Below are 13544 nucleotides of genomic sequence, written 5' to 3'. Positions count from 1 at the left end.
AATTGTTCAGTTTTATTGAAATAAATTAAAATAATAAATAAAAAATCGAATTAAGATTTGAATAATGATTTGATTTAAGACGCGATAGCAACTTAACACGTCATAGAAGAATTTTTTTTTTCAGAAATTTAAAAAAATTAAAAAATTAAAAATCAAAACCATGAATGTGACACATATTTTGTTAGTATAATACTAAATAATCTAATTATTATATTTAAAAAACAAAAAACCTAGATCAATCAAAATATGGGAAAAGAATGTACCTTTTCTTATATAATTAATTTGGATTTATTAACCTCATAATAATCAATTATATTATTCGGAAACTTTTAATCCAAAAAATGTTAAGAAAAAAGTAAAAGTGATTTTAAAAAAAATAAAATTGTAAGGGGAGTGTCATAAGAATGAAAAGGGTTACGTGGAGAAACAAAATAGGCTATTGCTTCCTACGTTTCCATAATTACTAACATACTAACTGCACCCCTACTTTAACAGAAAATGTCTAAAATACCTTTTATTAGTGTATAATAAATTTGTTTGAAAGAAAATTTTGTTTTAAAATGTATTTTATGCGTTTGAGAAATTTTGTTCCAAATCTGGAGTTCTAAAAGACTTACTCTGGATTTCACAACATGTAATTTAAAAATTACTTTCAAAAAGGATAAAATGATCATTTTAAAAATGTGGTGAGTGTACAAAGAAATTATAGGGTGCAGGAGTACAGCTGAAGCCCAAAATGAAAAAAAAAGGAAGTTAAGAGGAAGCCCAAGTTATAGGATAAATGATGAAAACCTAAGTTTTAAGGAGCAGTGCGAAAGAAGAGCAGAGAAGAGAAGAGAAGCCGCAGAGAGAAGCGGAAGAAGAAGAAGAGAAGAAGAAGAGAAGAAGAAGAAGAAGTATGGGGCGCGTGAGAACGAAGACGGTGAAGAAATCTTCACGGCAAGTGATCGAGCGTTACTACTCTCGGATGACGCTGGACTTTCACACGAACAAGAAGCTTCTAGAAGAGGTGGCGATCATCCCCTCCAAGAGGCTTCGGAACAAGATCGCAGGTTTCTCCACCCATCTCATGAAGCGCATCCAGAAAGGTCCTGTTCGCGGCATCTCGCTCAAGCTGCAAGAGGAGGAGCGCGAGCGCCGCATGGACTTCGTCCCCGACATCTCCGCCATCAACACCGACCACATCGAGGTCGATAAGGAAACCATGGAAATGCTCCACTCCCTCGGTATCAACGACGTCTCCGGCATCGTCCAGGTCGACCCTGTCCCTGTCCAACCCACCTTCGCCTTCAACAGGAGGTACTGATCCCTCCTCCGTCGTCACACCAAGGATAAGGAATTTCTCTTTTGCTTTTTATTCATGCTTTTCGCTTCCTATTTTTCCTTTACGTTGTTGGTACTGTCGCTGTTTTAAGTCAGACCCACTTCTAGCTTTTCGATTATATCAAATTATATACCATCTGTTCTTCCCAATTTTATTTATTTTTTCTTCCTGCTTTTACTCTTAATTTTAATTAATGGAATGTTGTGGTGTGGTAATTTTCGATCATTTGGGGGAATGGAGTAAACCCTAATTGCATTCGAGTATTGAATCTTAAAATAAAGGATTTTTTCTTCTAGAGTGAAGAGAAGCATATGATCGCTGAAATTATGGTTTCATTACCCAAGTTCCTAAATTTTGAGAGGGTCAAGAAAAAAATCATTACCTCACTGAGTACTCGTGGTTGATGTGAATAATTTTCCCAGTTTAAGATAGTCACGATCGATTAGATTAACAACCCTTTTTGAGCGCCCCCAATTTATTCTCGCTGCAATGGCATGAATCCAGGACCATGCAATAAGGATTTTAAGCAGTTGTGATAGATCTTGCTTAGTGGAATGAATATTCGGATTATTCATTTAGGCCTTGTTCACTTGAGTGGATTTGAGGGAAGAGTGAGTGGATTTGAGGGAAGAGTAATTGAGGAGATTTGAGAGGATTTAAAAATAATTTTTTTTGTTGTTTATTTGAGTCAATTTGGAGGTAAGTGAGAATGAATTTGGAAGTAAAGTTTATGAGAATTAGTGTAGGATTTGATTGACGTGACAGATTAAAAAAATTTACTTCCGAATCCAATCTCATTTACCTCCAAATTCACTCAAATAATCAACAAAAAAATTTATTTTTAAATTCTCTCAAATCCCCTCAATCACTTTCCCTCAAATCCACTCAAGTGAACAAGGCCTTAGTGTGGTTCATTTTCACAAATTTCTTATCCAAACTTATTGTTACAAACTCCAAAATCTGGTCCGTTTGTTGTAGTTTTTGCTTGAGAAAGCATGAGCGCACAAGGGTACTTGCACAAAGGAAAACTATAATACACGATGGTCATATTTTGCAGAAACTAGTACATATTAGGGAAGTTATTCAATTTGGTTTCTTAGTAGTATAAGGTTATGTTCTCGATTGACATTTGCTTAATATACACATTTTGAATTGAATCATCCAAAGAATCTATCCAAAGCTTTATATTCAAGAAAAAAAAAGAATCTATCCTAATGTTGAAGATTTCAACACATGAATAAAAACCGATGACATAATAACTGATTTTGTAAAATGTTTACCTTAGATATCATAGGGATTGCTTTTTGCACTCCCGCAAGTCTTTACTGCATCTCCGTCAATTTAAAATCTTTTTATTTTAAAATTAAATTTTTGTAGTGAAAATGGAAGTGGTGTCACACCCAATATCGAAGAAAAGAAAAATCACAAATACTCCATAAATGGCAGATCCGATTCCCAGAAGAATCACATAGCAAGAGATCCGATTTAGGAGAAACCGAAAGAAACAAATACTTTATAAATTACAGATTTGATTTATCGAAAAATCACACACTGCAGAAGAAACACTGCCATTTGAAGTGAAACATAATGTAGGACACATGCAAAAAGAAGAAAGAAGAGGAAAGATACACATGAACAAACCAACATTTATTTTAGATGTGTTCTATTTCTCACCTGACCTTAAAAGTCTACTTTATAAAAAGGGACCAAACATACTGTTTACTTTTTTCAAACTTATTTTTATTTTTTTCATATTCAAGTAAATTTTTATATTTAACTCTTTTTTATAAAATATTAAGATGAATCAAATTATGAATCAAGAATATGAAACAAAATAGGGATATGTTTCAAAGTTATAAAAGACTTCTAAGAGTGGAAAAATTATGATTATATATATATATATATATATATATATATATATATATGATTTAAATTTTTTTATTTATTTCTATTTTTGTTGAATTTTTGAATGTGAGACTATTTTTTTAGTGGTTAATGTGGGCTCAATTTTTATAATTTATGTTTAATTTGGTCATTTTTTATAATGTCTAAATCGTTACCAACATACTGTACACATAAGCCACCACAACACCATTTTTGGTTTGTCAACTAGTCGAATGAAGGATAGATTGTTATTAGTGACTCATTTTTATTTGACAGACCAGTCTAAACCAATCTGTTTTTGACGAGTTAACTATGGATCAAGTCAAAATGAATCAAATTGACCATTTTGTCAATCCTAACACAAATATACTACCTTTTGTTGTCCAAGTCTCCCCCACGGTAGATTAACAACAGACCAACCCGTTAAAAACTTTAATAACAAGGAGAAAATTGAAAATGATGAGAGAGGGAAAGTGAATGAGAAAATAGAATCTTGATGTTTAAGTTGTTTTGGCGTTGTGGAATGTTTTGCACTTACGTTGAACACATTCAAGAACCAATATAGCAATTGTTCTTGAACTTCTGAAATCCATCTTAAGGAACATTTTGCCACCATTACTAAAGGCATGTTAGTGACGATCTATGCTCTGTTAGTTATAACTTATTTGTTAATCATGCTATTGATATGATGTAGATGAAAATGAGTATGAATATTAGGTTCTATTTAATTAAGTTTAAGCATCAAAATCAAGCTATATATAATTTGTTTATAAATTGATTGGATGAGATGATAATATAGGAATATTATTATAATTTCATTGGATGTCAAATGTAATAATCAATCTTTTAAAAAAAACACATATTATGATGTACTAAACAATGTACGTCATGATAAGTTGATCACATATTATAACGTACAAAAATATATACGTAATAATAGATTACATATTATAACGTACAAAAACTTCTACGTCATAATTTCTTCCGCCCTATTATAACCGAATGAAAATTTGTCATAATAAATTGCACATATTATGACGGACTTCAGAAACTACGTTATAATATGTTCAACATATTATGACATAAATTTCTGCTACGTTATAAAATGCACAGACATAATATAACGCCCACAACTATGTGCTCAGTAACTATGTTATAATATATTATTTTTGTAGGTTATAAAATGTCATTTTTACACTCGTGATAAAAACATTATACTTCTTATTATAGAACTATTTAAGATTGTAGATATTGACAAAGTATTAATGATAAAAAGAATAATTATTGTAGATATAAACAAAATAATAATAATAATAGATGTCATGAAAAATTATCCATTTTAAATCTAAAACATAAATATATCTTATTAAATGAGAAATATTACCGACACGCAACAATAAAAATAGTTCTTATAATTTTAACAAAAAATATTTTTATTAAAAAACAATTCTAGTCAACATAAATTGAAAAATAATCACCAAACAATACATTGCTTTTAGTCCAGTTAATTACACTTAAACAAAAATCAAGTTAATGAGAATATGAAAAAAAAAATGCATAAATTTGTAAATATAAAAAATTTCAAATCCTAACAATTTTTAAATCATACATCATTAATCCAAATGTATAACCAAACTCAAAACAAAAGTTAAAAGCTCTTACAATGTGTTCTTGTGTATATCCAATGCTAATAACATCAACAGTTACTCATACAGTGTTCAATCAATCTTGTTGGAAAAACCTTCTTAACTTGCTTCCAAAGATGCTTGGTGATGCTTCGAACCATCACATAAACAGGAAACTGAATGATTGCAAAAATAGTAACAGGAAAGAAAGCAGCACTGTATATCAATGTGGAAGTCCAATTCTTCCATTCCAATCGAATGGTCAACAACATGGTTGCACTGAATGCAAGCATTGTTGTCATCAATGATAAGAACAACAAAGCAAATCCCAAATTCAGTTTTCTTGGGAGAGACTTGTGAAAATCCCATAACTCACATGGAGAAGTGAGAATGGAAAGGAAGACCACCACTGAAGCAAGTGAGGTAGCAAGAGCCACAACATCCATGATGGTGAAAAAGAGAAACTCACTTGAATGAAGAAACACAGGAGTGCCATTTTCAGTTCCACCTGGAATGGTGTATGCAGCAGCAAATACAACTGTGGCAACCAGAATAGCAACAGTGGAACATGATTGAGCTGTTTCCTTCAACCATTTTTGTGCCTCTTTAAGCATTCCATCATGCTCAATTTCTAACATGTCTTCTGGTGTGTGTCCATCTATGTCAGAGTGCATGTTGTAATGTTTAGGTGTGAATCTTCTCACCGTCTGAAAATACAATAGTTACTTTCTACTCATTATTCATTGCAAGTATATTAAGGTTAGATATCCCCATAGATATAAGAAACATATGAAATAAATATCTTATTTTTGATATAGAATTTTAGGTTTTTCATGTTTTTGGAAAAAGAAATAAGTGTGATGGTATCTAGGAAATCCAAATATTAGTAAGGATCTAAATTCACTAGATTATTTACCTCCCTATATTGAAAAAGTTTTTTTTTTAATTAAATCTTGTCCAAATTCCATGACTTTGGTCTAATATTCTTATTATCCTGGTATCTTTATCTTTTGTTTATGGGTTGACATTCTTTAGGTGATGAGTAAATGTTAAAGTTACTAACTTTGTTGAGATGATAATAGTATAATAAAGTGATGCAAAACATATATATATAAATAAAACTCTAATGAAACCTACTTCCATACCACACACTATATACTTTTTTCTATATATATTTATTAGGTCCTTTAACAAAATGAACTTGAATTAATTCAAATTTTTATTTCTAATTAAATAAAAAACAAACTATTTCTTTTTTCTAAAAGTGTTTCATATACTAAAGTTATTTTTATAATTTTAACAAATATTTAATAGGTTAAAAGGAGAGAAATAAAAAGTTAATTTTGTACATAATAATAATAAAACCATAAGCTGATATGTGATTGAGTCAAGTGACTAAATTTTAGAGTTTAAATTTATGGGGTTTTTTTTATGCTGTCTTGCTGAGGTTTTTATAAAATACATTGATGTAAAGGGTTTTAAATATATTTTAAATATTAAAATCAGTATTTATCAATATATTATGAAGAGATATAATAGAAGAACAAGAGTAAAAATTTAATAGAAAATATAATTTTTTAAATTAATAGTGTCCAAATATATATGTGAAGTTGTAAAAAGTACTTACATCATACCAACGCAACTCATCTTGTAGATGGAATGCCACTCCAGCTAAGTGTTCTGCTTTGTAATAATCCATTCTTGCAACTTCATGCAAGACAGTTCTTCCTTTATCTGTGATTTGACCAACCAATGATTCCATTGTACCTGTTCTTTCTATTATTTTAAGGATTTTCTTCTGTCGATACTTAACAGCCCTGTGCATAAATTACATTAAACAAAATAAGTATGACAATATTGAAAGAAAATTGTTATAACAGTACTACTTTTGATCCATTCTTACATTGTCAATATGTTCTGCTTATTCTTAGTGACATGATATATAGAGGCTGGATACACTTCAAGAAACGTTTTAACAATTTCTACAATTCCAGTTTTAGCTGCTATGAACAATGCTGGGCGTTCTGGTCTTTCTTCAGTGTTTTTGCGCCTCTCTTCCCTTTTCTGTACACTTACTCTTCTTCTTTTTGCCACATTCAAAGGATCACGTGGCATTGTAATCAACAATGTCCTATTATACTCATTGTTTGATACTTGCCATGATAAGTCATATGTTACTAAAGTGCTTGCTAGTTGTTCAGCCAACTTATGTTTTTTCTTTTCCTTCCACATGTGGTCAATTCCTTCAAACTCTGAAATGAAACATCAAAACAAAAAATTTATCATAATGAAATAATTGGTGGAATATATGATATAACTAGTTGGTAAAGGATTATAAAGATCAATACATTAGTAAAGTGAACATGTTAGTTACAATTTAATATTACATTACTTTTATCGGCAAAATATTAATATTATGTGTTTTTTTTTGTAGAGTTTTAACATAATGTCTATGAGATCCGAACCTAATTATATAAGGGATTAATACTATTTTTGACCAAAAATCTTAAAGTAATGGATTAATGGGTCTTTATTCTTAGATAATGTTTAACTTTATTATTTTTACTTAACATGGGACTACTCACACTTGATTTCCAACATATTTAAATGTTGATGTAATTGGCAAATGGACAATTGCAGAAAAGAACAAAATTTTCTTTAGTTGCATAAATATCCTTTTCTTGGATAAGAAGACTATGCACCAATGGAATTTTTTTATTTGCTACTCTTTTATTCCAAAAATCATGTACAATCAAATAAAATATATATGTACAACATACAAAGTGTTGAAAATTCTACATGATAGGATAAGATTAAGTTATAGTATATAATAGATTCAACCATTACTTTATAAGTTGCTTTTGTAAATTTGAGTTAAGCTTAAAATTCACTTTTTAATATGATATCAAAATTATGTTAGAATCTATCTTAATAAAATTTATCACTTGGATCTATTTGTTTTGTTTCTTGTTGGACCACCATAGATATCTAGTCTTACATTTGAGTTGTAATGTAAGGGAATAATGTTGGAAATTCCAAAAATTAAATCAAATTATATAGTATATAAGTGAGTTTAAATCATTTTGTAGAACTTAAGTTCATTTTCTAATATGAAATCAAGTATATGTTTGGTTAACTGAGAAATGGAACCTTTGAGTAATATGATGCAAATTTATGCAATAACAAAGAATGTGAATAGGATAAGTAGTTGTTGTCATGCTAAAAATATAAACTTGTTTAGAGGAAAATATATTTAGTTTACATAGATTAATTTTGAAATTATTTTAAAAATTAAATGTCGTTAAATTATTATTTATTGTTAAGTCTAATAATGAAATATAAATTTAGATTATGTTTTATTTTTCGATTAATTTAGTGACTAATATAATAAAGAATATATACAAAAATAAATACTTAGCTTTTGATGATTAATTTTACATTTTATAACTTTTCGGTGTAATGGTTAGAATATTTACCCTATTTATCATGATTATATTGTATTTAGGTTACTCTATTTATCATGATTATAGTGTATCTAGGGTTATCATATTTATCATGATTATATTGTGTCTATCCTATTTATCATGATTATATTGTGTGTATGTTAGACTATTTATCATATTATATTGTGTCAATTTATTTTTATAAATAGAACATTATGAGAATTATGAGAGCGATCAATTAAGTTTATTTTACAATTTTAATTCTCAAGTGTAATTAGTTAAATATTATAGCAAGTCTTACAAATCAGTTTTTTTTAATCAATTTTATATTTTCTAACTTTTCCCTTTCTAATTAGTTAATTCTCATCATCATTTTATAGCCATCCAATCAGTCTTTTTTTTTTCAAATTTTTAACTTCTATTAAATTTAAAGAATTTTTTTTAACTAGAATATTGCTTGTTTAAAGTAAAGTACTAAATTTGTGGTAAAAATGAATAATGATTGATTCAAAATAATGGAATACGACAAAGCTTGAAAGAAATACCTTTAGCCAAACGTTTCCAAAAGCTGTAGTTTATCTTTGAAACGGCTGAAATTTATATATATTCTAATGTTATAAATAAACACAAATAATATTTTAGAAAAAACGGAATAGAATTTAGACTACTACCAGATTTACAGATTTGAGGTTCATTCTCTTCACCATTTTCTTCATCCTTCTTTTGTTTAAACAAAAGACAGTGTTCATCATCATTATCATATTCATCAGGAAGCACTGCAACACAAATCATAACCCACCAACATTACTTTTTATATATATATATATATATATATATATATATATATATATATATATATATATATATATATATATATATATATATATATATATATATATATATATATATTGCAACAGAAAAAGAGCAAAACTTATTTACAAATGTATAGCATTATGATAAACTTTACAAACAGAGATAGGGAAAGTACAGATATATATGGCGCTCTTCACAAGTCCGAGGTGAATATGGCTCCGAAAAACCTGTGGCATTTTTGAAAGTAATTGAAGACTTGTTAATTGCTTTTCATCTCTCTCCAGAGCAAGTGTTTCATCTTTTCTTTGCAGCCAAATTGCAACATCTATCCAACAAAGAATACACATAAACTTTGAGATTTTTGTAACTTGAAAATTACACAATACAAAAATAATCTCTTTCCACACAAATGCACCAATAACAGATTTGAATAAAAGCATATAAAAAAAATGACTCAGGACTTACATCCACGGCAATAGTTAACCATTTAAATTTTTCATAAAAACTGTAAATATTTATCCATATTTTCTAACAAAAACTGCGATTTTTTATTTTTCTAACAAAAACTATAATGTTTTTGACAAAAATTACAAATCATGATATAAAACTATCTAAGTTATCTGGACATTCAAGCAATAATCCCTCTCAAATCAAATATTTACTTTTATAATAGTTTTGTTTTACTATTTCTTTATATTATTCCATGTGAAATTTTGATGAATACCAATTGAAAATTTATATTCTAAAAAATATAACATTTAAAGATGTGAAACTAGTTCATAGCATAAATTGGGTTTTTTTTTAATTTATGGAAGTAGGCAAATTTTAGACATAAATTACAAAATTAGATAAATTTAAAAAAATTACAAAAATAAATAAGTCGTGGAATCTCTATTTAATAGTATATAATAAATAAATTTTAGACATAAATTACAAAATTCTTTTATTTTCATAATTTTTTTTAATTTGTCTATTTCAATAATTTGTCTAAATTTTGCTTAAATACGTAAAAAAAAACCATAAACTGAAACAATATAGAAGATTTCTATAACAACATAGAAGTTTTCTTTTTCATGAAATGATGAATAGATTTTAGGGTACCAAGATAACTAACATAAATGTAAAAGTTTACTAACGTGACTTTATTTGAAACTAGAGACACGCTCTCAAGTAAAAACAAAAAGGTATCAGAAATTTACTCGAAACACAGGCAGACACGCAAGTATAGAGAGAAGAGAAAGACATACGAAAATGCTGGCCAATGACACTCGCATGAAGAGCGTTGTATTTGTCAGATCGACGAAAATGTTTTGGAAGATTGTCCATAGCTTCTACACGCTTAGCCATATACTTGAGAATCTTGAGCTTTCCATGCATGGCAGCGACGAACAAAGGGGTTTCTCCTCTGTTGTTTCTGAGCTCTAGCAATGGCCTCTGCTCCTCCATTTCTTGTGGCAGCAACTGATGTTCAAATCTGAACACAACCTCAGCCATTTCCTTCGCCTTTTTGGAAAACACGATCTCATGCAAGACGCTGTTTCCCTCACCATTCTGTTTGCACAAAGCATGCCACCTTTCTGCTACGGGCACCATTTCTATCATCTCTCTCAGAAGTTCAGGGTGGGAGCGAGTTGCAACATGGATCGCGTTGTTCCCTAACAGGTCAAACTGCGTGAGAATGTTTCCCTGATTTTCCATCATCCTTTTCTTGAAATCTTTCCACCGTTTTTCCATGGCTGCTTTTTGAGCTTCTTTCATTTCCTCACAAAACAGTTTCGTTTCTTCCATTCTGTTCAACTCTCCATTCTTTAGTGCCTGCATTTCTCTCATTCTATATCACTTGGAATATGTAAGTTCACTCTCTCTCCACATAGACATAATATATATATATAGTTGAGTATTTTTTTCCGACAGAGAGAATCATGCCACAGTATAAATATATAATGTGAGAATTGTGCATGTGACAAATAAGAATTTTACATATTAAAAATTAAAATATAACTAATAATTACGAAATTGTTTTAAAATGATTTAATAAGTTATATTTATTATTATTGTTTTCATAATAAAATTGTATATACAAAAATAGATATTCAAAAATAGATGAAAAGAATTAAACATGTTTCAGTGAAAATAAAATTCAAACCTAATATTTTACTCTTTGGAATAGTGTTTTTTTTAATCTCCATTGTTTTAGAGATCACAACATGATATATAAGAAATAAGAATGAAAGAGTTGATATTAAAAGAATTAATTCTCTAGTGTAATGCATTTTTAATTATGTTTCATTTTATTAAATTAATTCCAGTGTTTGCCAAATTAAACGTCATTTCAAATGCTTAGAAACGTGTAAAGGTACACTATATCAGGGTAGTGAAGATTTTGACGCTTAGTACTTTTGTATGCTTTTTCTTTTCTTTATTCTTTTAATTTTTATTCTTTTTTGCAGATTTTTCTTAGAAAGAATCTACCTTTACAACACACATCTTCCTTTATTTTTATTTAACAACTATATATGTAATAAAAAAAAATATCGAATCAAGTTTAATAATAAAATAAAATTTAACAAAAATGGATGTGGACTGGGAGTATAAATGTGAAAGCTGGAAAGTTATAACAACCGTCTTTTCTATATATCTTCTCTTTTATTGTGTGTGATCTTGAATTTGAATTTTTCAATTAGTTTCACGAAATACTGAGAATTTCTTAAAAGTAACAGATAAATTATCAATAACAAAATTTTTATAATTACTAATTTTGTTTAATACTATTTGCTCTGTTAAATTTCATTCCTTTTCTGTCAAAAATTCAATTTGATTTTCCATTTCTAAAAACATTTCGATATGATTCTTTTGAAGTGGAACTCCTTAAGCTTAGAATATTTTACACTTATTATTTACTAGTAAAGACAGTCAAAAGTTATTGTTATTTTAAAATTAAAAATTGAATTAAAAAATTTTATATTTAAAAGTTTTAAATTTTTTCTATAGTTGGTGAAAATATAAAATATAGGTTTAATAAAATATAGGTTTAATGTCGAAGGTCCCTATTTATGCAGATTCGTATCAATTGAGTCTTTGTATTCTGAAAGTTCTCAATTGAGTTTCTATTTTGGTAAAATTGAGTTAATAATGTCCTTGCCGTTAATTGCTGTGAACGATGTTAACTTTCTTGCAATGTGACATGATGAAGTGTTATTTAACTATGACGTGGCACAGATTAACCAACCAGAACATACCACCTCACACCTCCTGCCACTTCATCTATGTCTTCTCCGCAAAAACCTTAATTTCCAAACCCTAGCTACTATGTGCCGCCACCGCCATCTTCACCGACAATTGTCCCCTCAACCTTCACTGTGAACCTCCATGGCCGTCGCAAGTCCTTTGTCACTTTCCTCCTTGGTCAATCGCAAGCAACCTGTAGAAGATCAAACCACAGTACCCAGAATCACGCATCTACTTCTCGCGCGAGAATCTACTCCATCATCTTCTTCATGGCAGCCACGCGAATCACATGTCAACTCCATTGAAGCCGCCACCATGAAATCACCACCGGACCTGCATACCAGAAATCGCCACCAAGCGCCGCTGTGAAAGTGCCATTCGCGAGTTTTTCCGTTCACCAGACCTACAAATCCAAAAACACAACAGAAACCCAAATTGAAAACCTAATTGCACAATCATGGTTTCTCAATTGTAGCTCAAGCGAACCTGCAATGCAAATTAGAATTTGTGGCGCGACACTACTTCACCACCATTAACTCACACCTTCCAGAGAAAACACAAAGACCCAAAATCAGAGAAAATGCAATCACGATTGAGCGCGAGATCATCGTTCAGAGTCGCTTCTTCCTCATCATTTTCAGGCAAGCACATCCAAGGAAATTTGCCTTCGTGGAGCAAGTAAGTGCAAACAGAACCCAAAAAAAAAATCCCCAAACTCAATACCTTAACATTCTCAGTCTGAACCCTAACCCCAATATCGCAAGTGAAACTTCAAAATGCATTTGCAGAAAAGAATAACAACAATCATCCCAGTTCGCAAAAATCACAACACCTAAAACCCAATCAAAATCAAAAAAGGAAGAGGGGAAGGAAGCTTCCTCATTGCCTCACGAATCAGAATGGAGGGACGAAGAAGAAACGCGCCCTTGCCGCGTCCCACCACGCCTCCGCCGGACTCTCGTCGCCTCTGTCATCAATCCGCGTATTTTAAAATTTAAATGATATAAATATCCACGTAATAACCTCATACTGTGTCACGTCGTAATTAAAGGACACCTCAGCACGCCACATTGCAAGAAAGTTAATACTGTCTACAACAATTAACATCAAAAACATTATTAATTCAATTTTACCAAAATAGAGACTCAATTGAAAACTTTCAAAATACGAGAAATAGAGTCCTCCAAAAACATTAATCCTAAAATATAAAATGTTAAAGTGACTTTA

The 13544-nt window shown here is 30.0% G+C and overlaps 2 protein-coding genes across 3 annotated transcripts; one reads left to right on the top strand and one right to left on the bottom strand.

The window, feature by feature from the left end:
• The first annotated feature begins 790 nt into the window (after positions 1-790).
• Positions 791-1473, top strand: LOC108347006 (40S ribosomal protein S17-2). The gene has a single exon (XM_017586097.2). It carries the CDS (start codon positions 899-901, stop codon positions 1304-1306), a length of 408 nt encoding a protein of 135 aa, XP_017441586.1. The 5' UTR covers positions 791-898; the 3' UTR covers positions 1307-1473.
• A 3304-nt stretch (positions 1474-4777) lies between these two features.
• Positions 4778-10964, bottom strand: LOC108347162 (uncharacterized). Of its 2 annotated transcripts, none has more exons than XM_017586313.2 (7): positions 10337-10964; positions 9265-9414; positions 8948-9052; positions 8822-8866; positions 6737-7085; positions 6461-6650; positions 4778-5540 (listed from the first exon to the last, which is right to left on the bottom strand). In XM_017586313.2, the coding sequence occupies exons 1-7, from the start codon at positions 10917-10919 to the stop codon at positions 4905-4907; spliced, it is 2058 nt and encodes a 685-aa protein (XP_017441802.1). In that variant the 5' UTR covers positions 10920-10964; the 3' UTR covers positions 4778-4904. The 2 variants fall into 2 exon arrangements, with proteins under 2 accessions (XP_017441802.1, XP_017441803.1); XM_017586314.2 differs by having other exon boundaries at positions 8981-9052.
• Positions 10965-13544: the final 2580 nt, after the last annotated feature.

The sequence above is a fragment of the Vigna angularis genome, chromosome 9 (genome assembly GCF_016808095.1).
Source record: "Vigna angularis cultivar LongXiaoDou No.4 chromosome 9, ASM1680809v1, whole genome shotgun sequence".
In the NCBI taxonomy this organism is placed as follows: domain Eukaryota; kingdom Viridiplantae; phylum Streptophyta; class Magnoliopsida; order Fabales; family Fabaceae; genus Vigna; species Vigna angularis.
Note: the sequence above shows the minus strand (reverse complement) of the source record. Positions and strands in the feature narration are given on the sequence as shown.

Excerpts from the sequence above, each read along its gene's own strand:
- LOC108347162 (XM_017586313.2), bottom strand. The coding sequence starts at position 10,919 with ATGAGAGAAATGCAGGCACTAAAGAATGGAGAGTTGAACAGAATGGAA. Across the intron at positions 6,651-6,736 it reads AAGCAGAACATATTGACAAT|GGCTGTTAAGTATCGACAGA; the intron begins GTAAGAATGGAT and ends ATTTATGCACAG. Across the intron at positions 5,541-6,460 it reads ATGAGTTGCGTTGGTATGAT|ACGGTGAGAAGATTCACACC; the intron begins GTAAGTACTTTT and ends TTGTATTTTCAG.
- LOC108347006 (XM_017586097.2), top strand. The coding sequence starts at position 899 with ATGGGGCGCGTGAGAACGAAGACGGTGAAGAAATCTTCACGGCAAGTG.